Source organism: Psittacula echo (assembly GCF_963264785.1).
Source record: "Psittacula echo genome assembly, chromosome: 2".
In the NCBI taxonomy this organism is placed as follows: Eukaryota; Metazoa; Chordata; class Aves; order Psittaciformes; family Psittacidae; genus Psittacula; species Psittacula echo.
This window is the reverse complement of record NC_137737.1, coordinates 104,040,853-104,059,226: the sequence shown is the minus strand read 5'-3', so window position 1 is coordinate 104,059,226 and position 18,374 is coordinate 104,040,853. Positions and strand designations below refer to the sequence as shown.

The 18,374-nt window shown below is 37.0% G+C and overlaps 1 protein-coding gene across 1 annotated transcript in view; it reads left to right on the top strand.

Annotated features, from left to right (window-relative positions):
* Positions 1-413: 413 nt before the first annotated feature.
* The window catches only part of LOC308218203 (cadherin-7), a gene marked incomplete at its 3' end in the record, with an annotated part of 82,289 nt that continues 64,328 nt past the window's right edge, over positions 414-18,374 (top strand). Inside the window, exon 1 of the mRNA XM_080611961.1 lies at positions 414-712. Coding sequence (XP_080468087.1) covers positions 503-712 — 210 coding nt within the window. The 5' untranslated portion in view covers positions 414-502. The remainder of the gene's footprint in view (positions 713-18,374) is intronic.

Sequence of the window (18,374 nt, the reverse complement as noted above, 5' to 3'; positions counted from 1 at the left end):
TTAATTATTTTAAAGTGAAAAAAAAAAAAAAGATCTGTACTGCGGAAACTGGTGTATTAAGAGAACAGTCGTGAGAAAACTTCATAGCTACCAATATGAATATATCAGCAGTAGTAATGCTATCCAATGAACATGCTCTAAATGCTCAGGCACTTATTATGTAAACTCAACTGTGTTGATGATAAGAAAGTTCATAAATAAACATTTTTGATGCATTATGTGAAAGCTGCAAATAATTTGCATTTTGAAAAAAAAAAAAAAAAAAAGTAAATAAAAAGGTTCTGACAACAGTTCTTGTCTTTTTCCTGGATAGGTACCTACTACACCATTTCTTTGGTGAAGGCTATTCAGCAGTGGTGACTTCTTCCAATTGACCACTTCACAAACTATTATCTCCGGACTCCCAGCTGACACCCTGCCAGAGGCTAGAACTACTGAGACAACTGGAATTGTGCCTGTTCTCATCAAGGTTTTTTCTTTCACAAGGAAAAAAAAAAAAAAGATGAAGTTCGGCAAAGTGGAGTTCTGCCATTTTCTGCAGATTCTAGCTCTTTTCCTGTGTCTTTCTGGGATGAACCAAGCAGAGTTCTCAAGGTCCAGGTCAAAGCCCTACTTTCAATCAGGGAGGACAAGAACCAAACGCAGCTGGGTGTGGAATCAATTCTTTGTGCTGGAAGAATACATGGGTACAGACCCACTCTATGTAGGAAAGGTAGGGGATTTAAACAAACTTTGGAGGGTGCAGGTGCTTGCTTTTTTATGTGTTTATATGATTCAACCTCAAAATTGTGATTCTGTCAGCAAGGTTGACTTAAGCCAGGATGGGACAAGGTTTCATAGTTTGAAAAAGAAAGTTCAGCACTTCAAAACAATTACATTCTCAATTCTCCTTGCTTTAAGAGCTTTACGTATTACCTATGCTTCTTTAAAGGGGTTCAGTAATGAAAGTATTTTCCTACCTGTCCTGGGTTCAGCAGTAGCAGTCATTTTTTCTCCTTCTTAGTAGCTGGTGCAGCGCTGTGGTTTTGACTTTCGGCCTGGGAATAATACTGATAAAGCTGATGTTTTCAGTTGCTGGTCAGAATGTTTACCCTGACCAAGGGCTTTGTGAGTCTCATGCTCTGCCAGGGAGGAGGAGAAGCTGGGAGGAAGCAGGGACAGGACACCTGACCCAAACCAGCCAAAGAGGTATTCCATACCATAGCACGTCATGCCTGGGATGTAACTGGGAGTTACCCGGAAGGGCTGGCTCACTGCTCTGTCGGGCTGTTTTTATCTCGGGTGGTATTGTATTCACTTCCCTTGTTATTTCCTTTATCATTATTATTATTGGTGGTAGCAGTAGTGATTTGTGTTATACCTTAGTTACTGGACTGTTCTTGTCTCAGCCTGTGGGAGTCACATTCTTTCCATTCTCCTCCCTGTTGCTCCGGGAGCGAGGGAGGTGGGGGAAGAGAGGGCCGGGGTGGGGAGTGGACTGCATGGCTAACTTGACGACAGGGTTTAAACCATGACATCACCACTGATACGAGGAAGATATTTTATTATTAATATTATATATACTTTTTTACATAGGAATAGAGAAACATAATGATGAATATTCTTTCATGAGAGCTAACAGCTAGACTCAGAAAAATAGAAGTTCTGTGTTATGTTTGAGAAACCTGGTCTAGAAGGTTTCCCTGTGGCACGGGGATTGGAACTAGATGATCTTTGAGGTCCCTTCCAACCGAAACCATTCTATGATTCTGTGATTCTGTGATTCTGTGATTCTGTGATTCTATGTCTTTTGCTGCTTAGGGATCAGCACTACTGAAGGCAAAAGAGAAAGAATCGGATGTCTGGGGGTGTGACAAGTAAAAACGAGGGCATGTCTGCATTACAACTTTGCTTTGACATTGACTGGCTGGCAGATTGGCACCTTGGGGGCCTTGATGCCCTCCATGCATATAATATCCTTGTGGCTTTACCTTCCCTCTGGTGGGCACCAGGCCAGTACAGAGGAAGCCCTCACATCGTGGATCCCAAATGGCTCCTTTTGAGTGCCTGTCACTGCACGTGGAGCACATTGAGCACAGCTGTGAATTCAGGCCTTAGCTTGTGCTGATGGGTAATATGCTTCCTTCAGCAATTCTGAAGGAAAAAAACAACCAAGCAAACAAAAAAACCCCAAAACCTCTCTTGTGTTTCTATGTAGTATTTATGTGTAACCATCTTCTTGAAAGAAAGTCGCATTTCCTTATGTAATAACAGAATCAGTAAATACAGTTTCTCATTAAAATATTTTGCAAATACATAGAAAACAAGGGAGTGAGAGCTTTTGGCAAAATGGCATGCTTACAGAAAAGGAAGTAAAATAATCTGAAATCCACAACTTCAAATATATGAGTACAATGAATTTAAGCTTACTTAATTTCTCCTACTGAGACAAAAACTTTGATGTTTGTGTTTGCACAGTTAAGCACTTATAATTTAATCATGCTAACTGAATAATCAGGTTAAATGGAGGACGGCTCTCCTGATTACAGCTATGACTGTGTTTAGGTGCTTTTCTGAACTGAGGCTGGTGATTTTCACAATTGAGCCATAAGAAAGATCTGCTGGAATTAGAAATATTTCTTATTACAGCATATCTGAAGGTTTTTGTTAAGTTTTAGGTTATGTGACAGTTTCCATTCTGATGTCATGCAGCTCTGCTTGGCTTTGTGAGTTTTGTCTTTTAGGCAAGTTTGGTCTTAGGTTGGAGCTTCTTTTTTCTTTGGAAAATAGCATATTAGGCATTGTGACCACTGATAAAAAAGGAAGCATGGCTTGCAAAGTAGAATTTCTCTCCTGGAAAAGAAGTGTCTTTAAATACTTGACTGAAGACTGGTTTTGATCTGTAGCAATTTTCATATTCATTCAATTGCTATATTATGGCCGAAGATGCTGTGGTAGCAATAGAGTACATGATATTTGCATGTGTACAGTTATTTTTAGCTTCGCAGTCTGCACTTTCCTGTCCTTTATAGGTCTCATAGCATTCATAAGCAGATATCTTCTGAAAAGCCAGCCTTTTTTTTCTGAAACAATCTGTACCCAGGCTGCTTTTGTATCAGCGGTAAGAATTGTTGGCTCAGGAACTCACATTTGTAGCAGCAATTCATTTTGTAGGAAAAGCAGATAAAAATTTGCACTTGCTAAAGCAAGCCCGTCTTCCTGGAAACAGAGCCCTTGCTGAGCATCTTGTAAGATAAGATGTGCCAAGTTCCTAACCTTCTCACTGGAGAGGATTTTTACTGTGCGGTTTCTGAGGTGCAATCATGACCGAAGCTGCATTCCCACGCAGGGTAGCAAAAAGGTGAAGAAGTGATTTTCCTTCTGTATGTTAACATATTATGTGTAGCACCACTCTGAAGTGAGCAGCAGTTTCCTTCCTCCCCCTCTTCTTCCCTTAAAAATATTGCTGTTCTTGTTTCAAATCCTTTGAAGGCAGGCAGGGACTGAAAGGACTGAGATTTGGATAGGAAGGTTGTTTTTTTTCTTTTTTTTTTTTTACTCTCCCTTTGGTGTTGAATCTATGGCAAGCAAAGAGCAGGCATAACTCACTTCTCTCATCAAGTGAAGTGCAAGCAGCAACCAGACTCTCCCTTGTGTTCTGCAGAGCACTCTGCTCCTGGGGAGGTCAGTCCTGCACTACCTTACATTCAAGATGCTTTGCAGGGTGCCAGTCTAACTGCACATTCAGGAAAGAGGAACCTTCTTCCAGATTTTAAGGGCTGTGAGATAAAAACGTTTCAGAAACACTCAGGCAAATGGAGCTGCAGTAAGGAATATTTTCTCCCTGCCACTATTCAATTTTACAAAGCCCCAGGCAATCTGCTTGGAAGGCAGCATTTGGAGAATGCTAAGGTTACACAGCAAATCCTTCAACATGTCATGAAATGCCAATGTTAATTCCATGTTGAGCATTAACTCTGTTCTTCTGTGTGTGTGCATTCTGACACTTTCAATACATGATCATGCAAACTAAAATCCTATTCCTTTTAAATAGTCTAACAGGATTCCTATTTACCTCATGAAGATAAGTCTCTCACTTAAAATTATTTTTCAGTGTTTCTGTGTTTGTTTAATAAGGATTCAGATCCATACCTGAAGTATGTTATAGCCTTCCTTCTTGTATCCCTGACATCCATTTATTGGAAGGATGTTTTGGGGTTTGTTTTGTTTGTTTGTTTAAAAAAAGTATTATTTTTTCTTTTTTAACATGGCAGTGTCTTGTTTCTCGTGTCACTCTGGACAAACATCTGGAGGAGTTCCATTAGTTTTATACTAATAGGAGTCAGAGGTGACTGAGATTTTCTGCTGTCTTTTTTTTTTTTTTTTCTTTTTTTTTTTTTTTTTTTTAATGTAGGTCTTTCCTCTCCATGGTATGAATTTTAATCATCTTGAATTCAATTCCAAGTAATTCTGAGTGTCTCTTGGGAGGTGCTTAACATGTAATCAGATTGTGGACTGAACCATATGCAATTTCTCTCTGTCCCTCACAGCAGAGCATATGTTATGTTCACTTAAAGGGCTGAAGCATGTAACTATTTAGCCCATTTACCAGTTTGGATAGGCATCGTTATCTTTCTGACATGCCATGTAGGAGATTAGGTAGTTAAACGTAATTCTAATTTGGCTAGAAACATAGGTGGCTTCTGTTTTCTGGAAAATGTTTACTATTGCTTGGTAATATGTTTTGTGAGATGCCTTACCTCATATTTTCCATATAAATGACTTTGATGGAATCTGTTTGGACATTAATAGTACAGAGTAGTTTTAAATTATACGATACGTAAGCATAAAAAATTGGAAAAAAGTGTATTCTATTATACTGAATATTTGAAAAGATGTGTACAGTCTTGTAATTAAAGTCTATATGTGCACACACATTGGCAAAAAGGGGTGCAGTTCAAATAGAGCTTTTAATTTTTGTTGATTTTTTTGTTTGTTTTGTTACATAAGTACCAGACATCCAGGGTTTGTTTTTGTTTTGGTTTTTGGTTTTATGTCAATTTTTGTTTTGTTTTTAGTTTCATATTATGTGTTCTGCTGCAAGAGTGTCAGTCTCCTCAAAAGCATTAAAATGGCAGTCTTAGCCAGCAATTCTTTCATTTTTCTCATTTAAAAAAAAAAAAAAATCTAAAGAAACAACAAATAAACCTGAAGAAATGAAACAAGACTGTGAACTCCATGTGAGAGATTGTTTGATGGCTGGCTTCACTGTTTACTTTTGGATCCAAAACAAAGTTCCTTTTCTAACATCTTCAAATTTAGGTATAGTTAAAGACAAGGACAGTTTCAAGCCCTTTGCTGAGTTGAAGTCTTTTTTTCCCTGAAACCCCACTGAGATATGAAGGACTGAAAATAAAATAGAAAAAGACATAGGCTCAGCTAAAGTAAAAACCCAAGAAGTTGATATTTAAGTTTGAGAAACTCATTGGTACTTCTCAGAAACAACTCCTGGAACTTTTAAGGTGCCCTGAATCTAGCTGTTACGCATAATGAATGGGGAAGGAAAGTGTAAATCCCAACCTGCATTTTCTAGATGGTAAAATCAAGAGAAAAAAGTGGAATGAGTGGACTAAGAACATGCAATCTGTTAGAGCTCATGGTCACTGCCTTCCTGTTCCATTTTGCCTGCCTCTTTGTTTTTTTTCTATTTTAAGATAAAAAACCCTGCTGGATTCCATTTTCAGACAGGGACCAAAACACATGAAAGCCAATTTTTGCATTATTATTTTCTGGAGTAGCACAGAATGAATGATGCATAAAAAAGAAATGCAATGAACTTAAACATTTCCTATAAATTTGGTGCATTTAGGAGAATTTATAGGTTTTGGCCAAGGCAGGGTTGGGAAAATGCTTTTCAAGCAGCAAAATAACAAGAATTTATGTTATTGTTGGCATAGAGAGTGGATTGTCCAAACCTCCTCATTTTGGAGGGAAGGAGGCTGGAGAGGGGAGGCTACTGTTTTTTTGTCTTTGCCTTTTTTTTTCAAAGGTGTTGGTTCGTGTATCAATAGGATGACAGAATTATTTGCATATGATATTTATCTGCAGTGTGATGTTATATCAAGCCATACAGATGTAATCAGAAGTAGGGCTTTTTTCTCGATCACAACCTAACACTTCCAGTTGCAGCTGATGACTTTTTGAGTGACTTGGATACAAGTGTCTTTGCTAAAATACTTTAAGGTGGTGAGTACTGTGGAAGTGCTGGCCACTCAGTCAAACTCAGTGATACTGCAGGAATATCAGCTGCTGAGAAACTGAGGCAACTTCAGCTGTGATGAAAAAGCTGAGGTTCTCTGAATAGAAAATAGCCCAAATGGCTTTTCATCTTTAGAAACTGCACTATACAGATATTTTACTGACACTCTGGGACATGGAGAGGAGATGGGGTGAAACTGAAAAGGCTAAATGTAGGCTGCCTCCCTTGCAGTTAACAGAGCAGAAGGTGGGTTGGGTGTGATTCGCTGGAAGGCTCTGTTTCTCCCACTGCCCCTGAAGACAACTCACAGGGACCTGTGCTCTCTGCCTAGCCTCAACCTGGGGTCTTACCCCTCCAAGCATTCTGCACAAAATGAATATTGCACAAAATGAATATTTATGTCTGCTCTGCAAATAAGCTCCCAGATGAGAGTAGTTACAGCTCTGCATAGATATATTTTTATTTCCGAACCCCTACGTACTTTGGAAAAAAAAAAAAAAACCACAACACAAACCCGACACAAACCAACTATTCTTCATCTATCTTTGTGGACACTTAGAGAAAAACTCCCCCTTTGTTATACCTTTTTCTCCTTCTCTATTTATGTTGTCTTTACTTTTTAACATAATCTCTGAAGCACTGTTGTTTTATATACTCCCAACAGGCCCTTTATAAAAGTGGAAAAGCAAATTTGCCATAATTCTGATATTTGTCCATCTCAGGAACTCTTTGGTGTTCTGTGCTATGAAAATGCATAACCTTTTGAGAAAAATGTGCCATGTCATTCTTGTCAATGTTTTTCGACCACAAGTGTTGCAAATGAAACAAATGAACAGACAAAATAGTCAAGTTCTGCTTGCCCACTTTATGATTGAACAGGTCTTGGTGAAGGGATACTTCAGCTGTACAGCAGTGGTAGGAATTTATCACCTCAGCTTGTACTATGCAGTCACTAGCAGCACGCAATTTTCTTTAACAGTATAGTCACTGTGGGCTTTGCATTATTCCATACTTTTTATTTGGATTACCCTGAATAGCTGAGAGCTGACTGACAATCTGAATGTTTCCTACTTAACATGCAAGGCTAAAGTGTCTCTGGAGAGAATGGTGAGATTAAGGCACACAGGAAGAATTATCCAAAGGGATAACTTAAAATCTACTGCTTTTTCGTGGTTGAATTCATTAGCCTGCACAGCTATAGCGTAATTTCCTCTTTCCCTTTTCATAAGAAGTTGTCCTTTCGTATAGCTGAATGGATACAGAAATGGGTTTTATGCTGAGGATTTAAAGTGATGACAATTTCACATGCTCAAGCACTAAAAGACAATTTGTATGTAATTTCATTATTAGAGACGATAATAGAGTTGAGAGACTTATGGTTGGATACTGAACCAGAATGTGCAGCTTTTTGATCTTTTAGTATAATACAGAACATTGATCCTTAACATGTAAGATTACAGAAGAGGAAGGTTAGTGAAGGTGATGACAACATCTGTAAATTAAGTAGCCCTCATTGCAGCTTTTTATCCAATGGCATAGCCATGCTATTTATATAATCCTGTGTTACCAGTTCTATGTTTCAGTAGACTAATAGGCTCTACCTGTAGTGCTCTGCTCTGAATTTCTTTTGAGTATTATTTAAAACTGTATTTTATGGGTCTCTGACAAATTAGAAAAGCAAGAGTAAAAGCTAATTTTTCAACTATATGCAGATATAAGTCTCCTCTATGCTTGGCTGGTTATCAGAAAATGCCTGTTTTTTCCATGAGAGCATGAGGTTTACAGTTTGATGTCAGTCAAGCTCATGCTGCTTCAGCTGACTTATTTTTAGCCATGTTCTAAGGTTCCTTTTCCTTTTCATCTGCTGAGCTTGTTTTTAGTCCTCTAGCTCATGCTATTAGCCGTCACCTAACATCCAGCTTTACCTCTGTCCTCTCTTCTCACAGTTGCATGCTGTTGATGTCGGAAATACAGCGCTATAAGACTAGGGGTTACCAAGAAATGTATTTGCATTATTCCAGGGCTAAGGAAGTCCAGTCATGAACCAGATTCCCCTGGGCTAGGCACAGTGCAAGCAAACACAACCCATGCCCTGAAAGAGTGGTTTTGTAAAACAAGAGGCAATAGCAGATTAAGAAGCAATGACAGAATCTAGAGAAATATGGAGATGTTAGTCAACATCCCCAAAACAGCTTGAGAACAATAGCTCACTATTGTTCTTTGCCATGAAGATGGAATATTATTTGCTCTGAAAATGACAATCATGCAACATTTTTAGACATTATGAACAGATAACAGTGAGTTCTTTCCTGCTTTTGTTCTCCATCCTTTATGGATGACAACATAGTTGAAATTCAAAAATGTGGTTCTATTTGATAGCTATGTAAGCACAAGGCTACTTCTTCTTTCAGACCAGTGAAGATGAAGGATATTTTTCCATTGCTTTCAAAAGATCAAACTGCACATGCATAAAAGTTTTACGTCTTGTAGCCTGTTATGACACTACCTTTTCTGTGTAGCCTTTTTTCTTATACCTGTACTGTTAGACATAAGTGTCTGTCTACAGACTCATTGGGCATTCATTCAATGTATTTAGTATTTTCCATGTGTTACAGTATAAAAGTGCCGCCAGGACTATTGCTGCCTTGTCAAAATTCTTCTGCTGAATTTCTTCTTTGCGTCTTTGCTGCACACTATTGTGTTTATTTCTTTTCTTTTTTTTTTTTTTTTCTTTTGATATTACACTGGACTTCTCAAGTTCCTTGACTTTTTTATTATTATTTTTATTATTCTTTTTATTATTCATTTAATAAAATTGAACCTGTGTACATATATTAGTTTTTTAGTGCTAACTTTTACCACTTACGGGGAGTACCAGGGACAACATATTTACAGACCCTGAAAACATCAGGGAATAGGCAATGTCCAGTAAATCGGGTCTTGCATAAATATACTGGTGATAAATCCTGGAAAATATCTGCAGTATAATCTTTTTCTCTCAACGTTATGCATTTCCCTGGAAGAGGTGGCTAAGTTGTTAATGGTGGAACTGCTGAGAGAAGAAGGAAATTAATACACTAGGTTGCTCAGCTCTCGCAAAATAGCTTAGCTGCTTTATGCTACCGGCATTTTCTCTCACTCGTGGAAGAGACACTCTAATATGAATTAGAGACAAGAAGCTCTTAGAAAAAAACACTGGAATTTATGCTGTCAGGAAAAACTCTAATTCTGTCCCAACTGTTCAGTTTCTGGTTGTGATATGAATACCAGCCTACACCATGAGCAGAAGTTTGAAGAGGTCTTAATGCTTAATCTCTCAGAGCTTCAAACCTGTAAAAGGAGGATTGGCCAGTTAAAAATGGGGTGGAGGGGGAGAGTGGTGTTTACATGATATTAAAAATATGTTGTTAACACCTAACTATAAATCACTTCACCTCAGTCTATAAATGGGAACCACTTTCATCTTCCCAGGCTAAGTGTAAACTTAGCCAATTAAGAAACTCCATTGACAACAGAAGAACACATCATGAAAATACGCTTATCACCAAAATAAATCAAATTATACAATCCATTTAGGATGAATTCTTGCACGTGTTTTAGGCCTAGCTAAAAAATTTGCTACCAATAATAGTTCCTTCCATATTCAAGTTTTGCTGCTGCTACAGCCTTGTTCTGTTGCAAAAGTAGTGTTGGTGTTTATGTGGGTGTAAAGAACATAGTACAGTAGTAGTACTCTATAAATCATAAGCAATATAAAGAAGAATACACATTATTTTATATTCCAGATAAATAGGAATACCAAGACAAATATAGCTCTTCTGCCTATAGTAGTTCATGTGCAATTATTCATGTACCAGAAAATACAAAATATACCTTACTAGCTCTGTGTTAGGCTGCCTTTTTCAGGATGCTCCCCTGTGAGAAAAAGATAGTTCTAAACATCAAGAAGAAGGCAAAAGTTATTTAATATGTGTTGTTTATTAAGTTGTACTGTTCATAGAGTAACTGAAGATTTAATTCAGAATCTTGAGATCATTTATATTGATCCTAGTAGACCATTTGAAAATATACATTTTGGAATACAACTATTTGGCTGTTTTAAAATTGAATTTTTGCATGTTATTTTATTTGGTAGGTTAGTAAAAGAGGAATACTGAGGACTGATTGACAACAGGTAGCAACATATTCCACATTTTAACAGTGGAAAAAACTAGTGCTTTCCTTTCTTATAGTCATATAGTATTCCTAGAGCCCTGAAGGCCTGCATTCTGGTGTTTCATGTGGTCAAATAGGATAAATGTTGAGAACAGTTAAGGGCAGTCCGACATAATGTTCTATGTACACCACAGAAGAAATTTTGGCCCTCTCCAGGTAGAAAAAAAGTAAATTTAATGCTATTTTCCCAGATGATATAAGGAGATTGTGCTATGTGAATTCTAAAAAATACTACCATAGTCATACTATTATATTTAGATTTCCTGTTTCTGTAAATAATGAGAAATTACCTTGAGGACTATAGAGACATGTAATTTTGTTGCTGTGAAAAGAATTAAGCCCACAAAGTTATTATTCATTTGAAATGCATCCAAAATATGAAAAATCTGGTACTTGGATACATGTGTAAGGATGATTAGCTGCTTAAACATTTCATCCTGAGGTATCAAATTATAACCTTGCTGACTAGGCAATCAATAAATTAATTTTCCTTACAAGGTAGGCAGGTGCTGTATTAGACAAAATTTAGCTTGTTATTCTGTAACAATGAAAAGTTTTCTAACACAGTTGGGAAAAGCGGATAGTCATTTCTTAAATTTCCTTGATCATGGTATAAATGTCTTGCCATAAATTAGCAAAATTATTAACTTGTATTCTTATGCAATTTATACACATTTTATGGGTAGAGTTACATTTAGGAAAGTATTTGGCATATTTTTATGTTTCTTTTTTAACTTGCAGGGCTATAATTCTGCATAATGGTTATATTAAAAACTGTTATATAATTCCTCTTGCTTTTGGATGTTCAACGTCTTCATGCATGTGTAAACTGTTGTCGTCTCTACCCTTTTTCTACCCTTTACCGCTTACCTGTAAGCACCAAGCCACCTTCACACTAGCTTTCAGGCAACTATCCTAGGAGAAGGAAAACTCTAACTTCAAACCCGGGCAGATGGAGCTCATCTAGCCTTGTAAGGCCTTCCATTTAAGAGGAGTACACTCTAATCAAACCAATGACATGAGAACTTTGCTGTCACCATCCTAGCTAGCTAGGCCCTGGCAGGTAAACCTCAGTTCTGCGTACTCTGTACCTCACCTAAAAAATCCACTATGTAGGCTCAAAGGATTTACTCACACTTGCAAAACCCTATAGCGACAGGCGAGGGATGAAACGGCAAGTGATAAGGTGCACTGGAAGCTGCAGACCTAATCTTGCATGCAGGCGGTTTGGGACATTGGTCGCTCGAGATTGACCCAGGAGATGACAGTCCTGTTCAGAAACATCCTGAATGACCAAGCAGCCTTTTTTCCAGCTGGATTTGCCTATCCCACATTGCCCTTTTAGTCATCATCGCGCTTGTAGTAAGCGTGGGTAAAGCCCTTCCCAAATCTTCACTCGTGAAGCCAAACCATCTATTCAAGCAATATACTTCACACTTTCAAAAAGTTTTCCTTAGTCAGCATTGCAGTCCTGTGTTTATCCATATTTCTCTTTTATTCATTCCCTCCATTTTTTCAATACCTTCCTGACAATAAAAAGCTGTAAGCAAAAGCACTCTAAAGCTGAACAGGAGATAAGCCAAGTGAAACTGTTTTTTCCCGTCTTATTGTATGATTCAAATTGCACAAGTCATGTTTGTTTCTCTCTTCACAAGTTCATATTGCTACTAGTCTGAGGATCTTAACACTTTACTGCTTTTCTGTTTTATTCTTTCTGTTGAATCAAGTGTACTCCTGAGTGGGTATTAATCCCTCTTGAAAAATTTGGACAGCAAAAGAAATATTAATTGCTTAAAAAGTTGTTTCAGTTTATCCATTTGTCTGATAAATTGAATGAAACAATGTCAAAGGAAGTTTTATGTAGGAAACCGGTAGTAATTTGAGTGATTGCAGTGATGGAGTATGTATATCAATGTGTGTGTGTGTATGTGTATACGTATAAGAAACAATAGAAGTATCTTACATTGAAGAATAATTTCAACTTGTAGTGACATGTTTATTTAATTCAGATTTAGCTTAAGATTGAAAAAAAAACTAAAGCTTGTAGTCTTAACAATTTTAGTATAGGAAAAAGAGATTGAAAAAGTTTAAGAGAAGGAAAAGCATGCCAAAAATTGTGAGAACGCAAGAACCATGCTGAAGCAATATTCTACGTTTTTCTCACTCCAGATCTTGATATAAAGCTGAAAAGAACATACCAAAGCAATCGATTAAAAGATTACTTTAGATTAAGGTAAAACAATCATATGTATATGTCTTGATTCCCTTTGCTCTATGCTAAGGGTGATTTGTAGGAACATGGGGCGTGCGTTGGTTTAAAACACATCAATCCAACACACAGGGGTTCTAGAAAGAAGGCCTTCTAGGTACCAATGCTAGGTGACTTATGTTAACACAGATGGGAAAGGAGGACAGCTAGCCAGAGATCCAGTAACACTCAGGTTTGAGAAATGTGCAGGAGTCAAGGTCTGTTAACTAGCAGATGCAGTTGAAAGGGAAAAATATGTAAGTGAAGCTCATTTGTAATTGAAAGAGGAAGATGCCATGTACAACAAGGTAATCTGTGATGCAAGACAGCAGCAGAAACAAATATTAAGACAAAACATGGTAGAAAAGTGATTTTATATTTCTTTTCTGGGAAGTGGGAAGCAAAGGATAAAAAAGGAAAGATGTAAATATTTCTTAAAAAACATTACTATCTAGGGCTAGAGGATTCAGAATTTGATCAAAAAAACCCCTAAAACATAAGCAACATGTGCCAAAGAACATAGCACAAGAAAGAAAAGCTTTCCATCCATACAGCTTCCAAGAATTTCTGGGTCAAAGCAAAGCGTGGATAAGCAAAAAGGCAACATGCAGATCTGGAGGTGTCCAAGCAAGTCTGAGTTCTCAGCAGATGGATGGAAGGATGCAAATATGTGCAGCTGTCAGGGCAGCAGCTGGGCCATGTCCAAACTGTTTCCAAATTAAGAGCTGAAAATTAAAAGGACTAATGCTCTAGTCTACCACTAAGGAAGTCAGCCTGCACCTCATGAAGTAAATTTGCTTTAGAAGTTAAGGGGGTGAAATAATGACACCTGTGGGATTTTTTTTTACTGAGTATCTTTCAGAATCTCAGTAGCCACTTTTCTTTCTAGACTGGTATTTTGAAGCTCATCATTTCATGTAACTGCATTTCCTTCAGTCTATTTCCAGGGTTCGTAAGAAATTTTTCCTGCAGACTAATTTAGATTTTGTTCCATACTAGGTGAGCTGCAGTATCACATTCAGCAATTTCTCTTCTGTTATTTTAGTAAGTAGATCTGAGTAGAAGATGATGGTCCATTTTGCTAGTCTGATGGCAAAATCATCTTTCCAAAATGCCTTTTTTTTTTTTTTTTTTTTTTTTTGCCAATTTTATTTCTAGTAGCACAAAATGAAACAATGACCGCTTTTCATGTGGGATGATACAGACCGAAGGCTCAGATGTTTTGTCTTGCTTCCAAAATATCCACCAAACAGGCCATGAGGCTATGAGGAAGAGGGAAAGATAGAGATGTCCACTCTGATGACAGATCCTTCTGATATATTTAGAAATAGATGAGTCTGTATCTGCAGTATAGACTAAAAAGTAATCAAGATATTTACCTTTGCTTCTGAAATAATGTCACCTTCTGTGTATTAGATGTAGTGCCCACTTTCCATTTCATGCGTGCTTTGTACTATGCTTAAATTGCAAATATCAATTTGGAACAGAGTTTTGAACTGTAGCAGGATGAGCTAACAGGTTGTGGATCAGATTCAATTCTCTGTAAAATTACTTTGTAAGATAATTAGCAAGATACAGGAGAAACATGCTGCAGCTTAACCATCAAGGTCAGAAGAGTTAAGTAAATTCATTATGGTGAAGGAAGTGATCTGCAGTATTGTGAATTTTCCTGGAGTCAAACACTCTTACACCTGTAAATAATCTTTACTGAGAACAGAACTTTGACAGAACTGATACGAGTGCCATTGTAGAGACTAACGGTGAGAAAACAACTCTTTTTTTTTCCCCATTATCACTTGGATCTGTTAAAAATATAAATACAAAAGATTATGAACATTGCATTAAATGCTTTCCTAACATATTCTCAAAATCAGTGTACGTGTTTGATTTTGTTGGTGACAACAGCAGTAATGCAATAAAATAACCTTAAAACATTAAGATACTATTCAATAATGTTTGGCTAGAAGATAACATTATGTTATGAGTGATGTTTTGGAAGGCAAAGTAAGAATTGTTCTGTTCTTCATGCTCTGTGTATGTCTCATCAATCAATAGATCCTTTCTAACGTCTTGCTATAAGGTTGGGCTCAAGGAAAACATTCAGTATTGCTATTTTTTTTTACCTCAACTGAAGATTTAAATGCCTTGAGGGTGGAGTGTGGGACTGTCAGATGAAGCAGCAGGTTGCCACCTGGAAAAGGCAGCTCAGGGCCTTCGCCTTGGCTTAGAAACCCTGGGTGTCCTAAATAGATACAATGTGACAGTCTAATATGTGTCTGTTTACAGTGTAGCAGAAAATTTGCTTTTAAAAGTGACTGTATAAACTCATACTTCGTTACTCAGCAGATGAATTCTATGTGTGAGTCACACCTGCCAGTTCTGGTGGGTTTTTTCTCCTACTTATTATTGCTATTAATCCTGCTGAGCTAAAACAGCTGAGAGACAGCAAATTGCATTCTATTATTTCTTGAGTGTCATCCACAGACGTGCTTGTTATGTTCTACTGATTTACACCTGCAAACCCCAGTTGTAAGCTATGGAAACCATACATTTTTACAACCAGACCAGAAACTGAAGATAGCAGGGGTTTTACTTACTTATGTAACTGGAGTCATAATTCATCTCCTGAAAGAAAGAGCTTGTTTTTAAAAGGCTCAGCCAAGGTTGCAATATGAACAACTTACATATGACTTGTCCACTGAACCTATTTGAAATGCAAGTGACAGAAAGCATTGCTGGTTTTATACTACCACTTTTCAGCATGCAGCACAGTAATTGAAAGCCTGTGTACTGTCTTAATGCCTGTTTTATGAACAAATTTGTTTACTTGGTTAATTCAGTTTGTTCTTTACCAGTTAACATTGAATTTGCTAGATTTGGTGCTGAATAAATACTATCCTTCCACTTGTACTGATATTTTTGTGTATATATGGACACAACAACATGGCTCAATTACTTACCTAGTATGTTTCCTCTTTGATATAAAACTGAGAATTTAATAGTGCATACTGGTTGCTTTGTTCTCTCATATAGCCATTGCTTTTGCCTTCCAGTCTTCCACCTCTTTTAAAAGTAGCTGCAGAGCAGACGGAAGGGTATTCCTTATCTTGGGCTGTCATGAGTACTTGACCACCAGTGGCTGATCATTTCTGTTAAAAGCGTGCTTTAGAGTCTTTCATGTATTCTTCACTGAAAACAAATTAAAGAAAACCCTGAACGATATTTTTGCTTTCTCATAAATTTTATTGAGAAAGTATGAATAGCCATTAATGGAGAAAACAAGAGAGGAAGAAGCAATAAAAAGGATGTATGTAGGAAAAACCAAGCCAATACTAGCCAACCACAGACTTCCAGAAGAGCAGAATATCTGTGGAACCATTAGGAGGACAAAGCACTCGCCAGTTAGGAATGAAAGGAATGGCTTACAGTTGAAGAAGCACAATGAACGTTGAAGATGGGTATGAACTAGAGACAGGTGGGGAATATAAATTCTGTCTGTGAACTACAAGTGAGATTATTAAGTGGAATTTTCTGTTCCCTTCAGAAAGTTTGATTTTTACATCCTTGATCTTCATTAGGCTGGCTGGTCTGCTTGTGACTTTTCTTTGCAGAAGATTTTATTTATTTGTGACATTTTCACAAGTTAGATTCTATCTATTCATAAGCAATGCAACTTTTTTCTAAACTTTCATTGTATTTAATTCACAAATTTTTGCAGGGAAAAAAGTATAGAGAAATAACATAATAAGATATTTCTGGTTTATGTGCAGAAACAGTTACTATTTGGAGAATATTTACTGAATATAAATTAACATTTTTCTTTTAAAAGATACATTTTTTTTTTTTTTTTTTTTTTTTGGCAGCATATATAAATGTACAAGGTTCAGAAGTGTATGAATGAGAATGTAATCGTTTGTTCTCCCTCAAAAATATAAGAGCACATCCTCAATGAATGGAAATTGCTCTCTCATTCCAGGGCACAGAGCTGTGCTGATTTACACCAAGCCATACACTTAGCTTCCCTAAGGAGGAAAATTTAGCACAGTTTGTTAAATTAAGTGATCATTTTAATGGACCACACAGAAGGTATGAGACAAAAGTGAAAATGCCATGAGTGTAAAGTTCTGAATGTTGCAATTGGTGACAGAAGGCCTATCAATGAGACAGTAATCCTATAAAAATACAGAAAGATCAGATTGCTTGTCGAATTAGAATTGCTTTAATATGGATGCATGCAAAGGGATAGAAAAGGAGCTGGAAACTTTCCATCTGCTTTGTATACAAAGTGATTAGATTGTGATCACTTAGTCCAAGAGGATAGAAATGATTCACAATTCTGCCAGGATGAGACATGCAAATTGGATCAATTAAGCTTTGAGAGCGCTCAGACAATCTGGTAGAGACGTTTACATGCTGTGTCAAGTGAAACTTAGCAAAGATCAGACTTGAATGCTGGGGGCAAGTATCATAGTGATTTAAACTCTAATCTCCAAGAGTAATTCATTGCTTTTAGATTCGGTTATAAAACTGATCAGATACTATAACAAAACAATCAGATACTAAAATAAAAGATCCCTTTAGGAGAATTTTGATGATATAAACAAGAAGCATGACAGACAAATTAGTAACAGTCATCTGAGTTGAAACATTTAAGGTAGACAAGAGTAAATTCAGATGACTGATATTGTTTGCAGTTGGTAGAATACACAATACTAATAACTCCTGTAGCTTCATGTTGACCACAATGCATCAGAAGCAGTGAGTGTTCTCATAAGGAACTCATTCTGTGCCTATTTTCATTGAACTAGAGCTCACTCAGAAGGAGAACAACATAAAAATGATCATTAGATAAGAGTGCTCTAATTTCATCAGGGGCCATCTAAGAATTTGAATTATGTATCCTATGCAACTTGTCCATAGTGGCAAGTGAACACGTTGTTTCAGATAAACGGAGGGAGCTTTATGTAAATATAAAGTTCTCAAATTATTTGAAATACTGGAACCTTGAGAAATGAGTTTTTGAAGGAAAACTTTGAACACTTTCAGTAGAATCCAGATGGCTTTCAGAATTACAAACAGGTATGCCCAATTTGAATGTTAATGTAGATTCAGCAAGTATACATGATCAGTGTAAAATAAAACCTGCCATTTCAGTATTTTCTCATCATTTGTTTATCAATAGCATATAAATTTATTAGATTTCCAGCATTTAACAGCAGTGAGTAAGAAACACAGAAAGCATGTGTTCTGGTGAAAACATGAGGAACAGATGAAAAAATTCTGGGTTGGCATCAGCACTGTACATGGCAAAACATATCTCTGGATTTGTTCTTTGAAAAATGATGAGTGAATTTCAATTTTAATCTATAAATACATTCTCTCATTATTGCAGTAATAGGACAAAAAGTAATGGATTCAAACTTCAGCAGGGGAAGTTCAGGTTAGATATAAGGAAGAAGTTCTTTATTGTGAGGGTAGTGAGGCACTGGAACAGGTTGCCCAAAGAAGTGTTAAATGTTTCATCTTTGGCACTATTTAAACCCATGTTGGACAGAACCTTAGGAGACATGGTCTAGAGTGAGGCATCCTTGCCACATGGCAGAAGGGCTGGAACTAGATGGTATTAAGGTTGTTTCCAACCCTAACTATTCTATGATTCTATGATTCTATGAA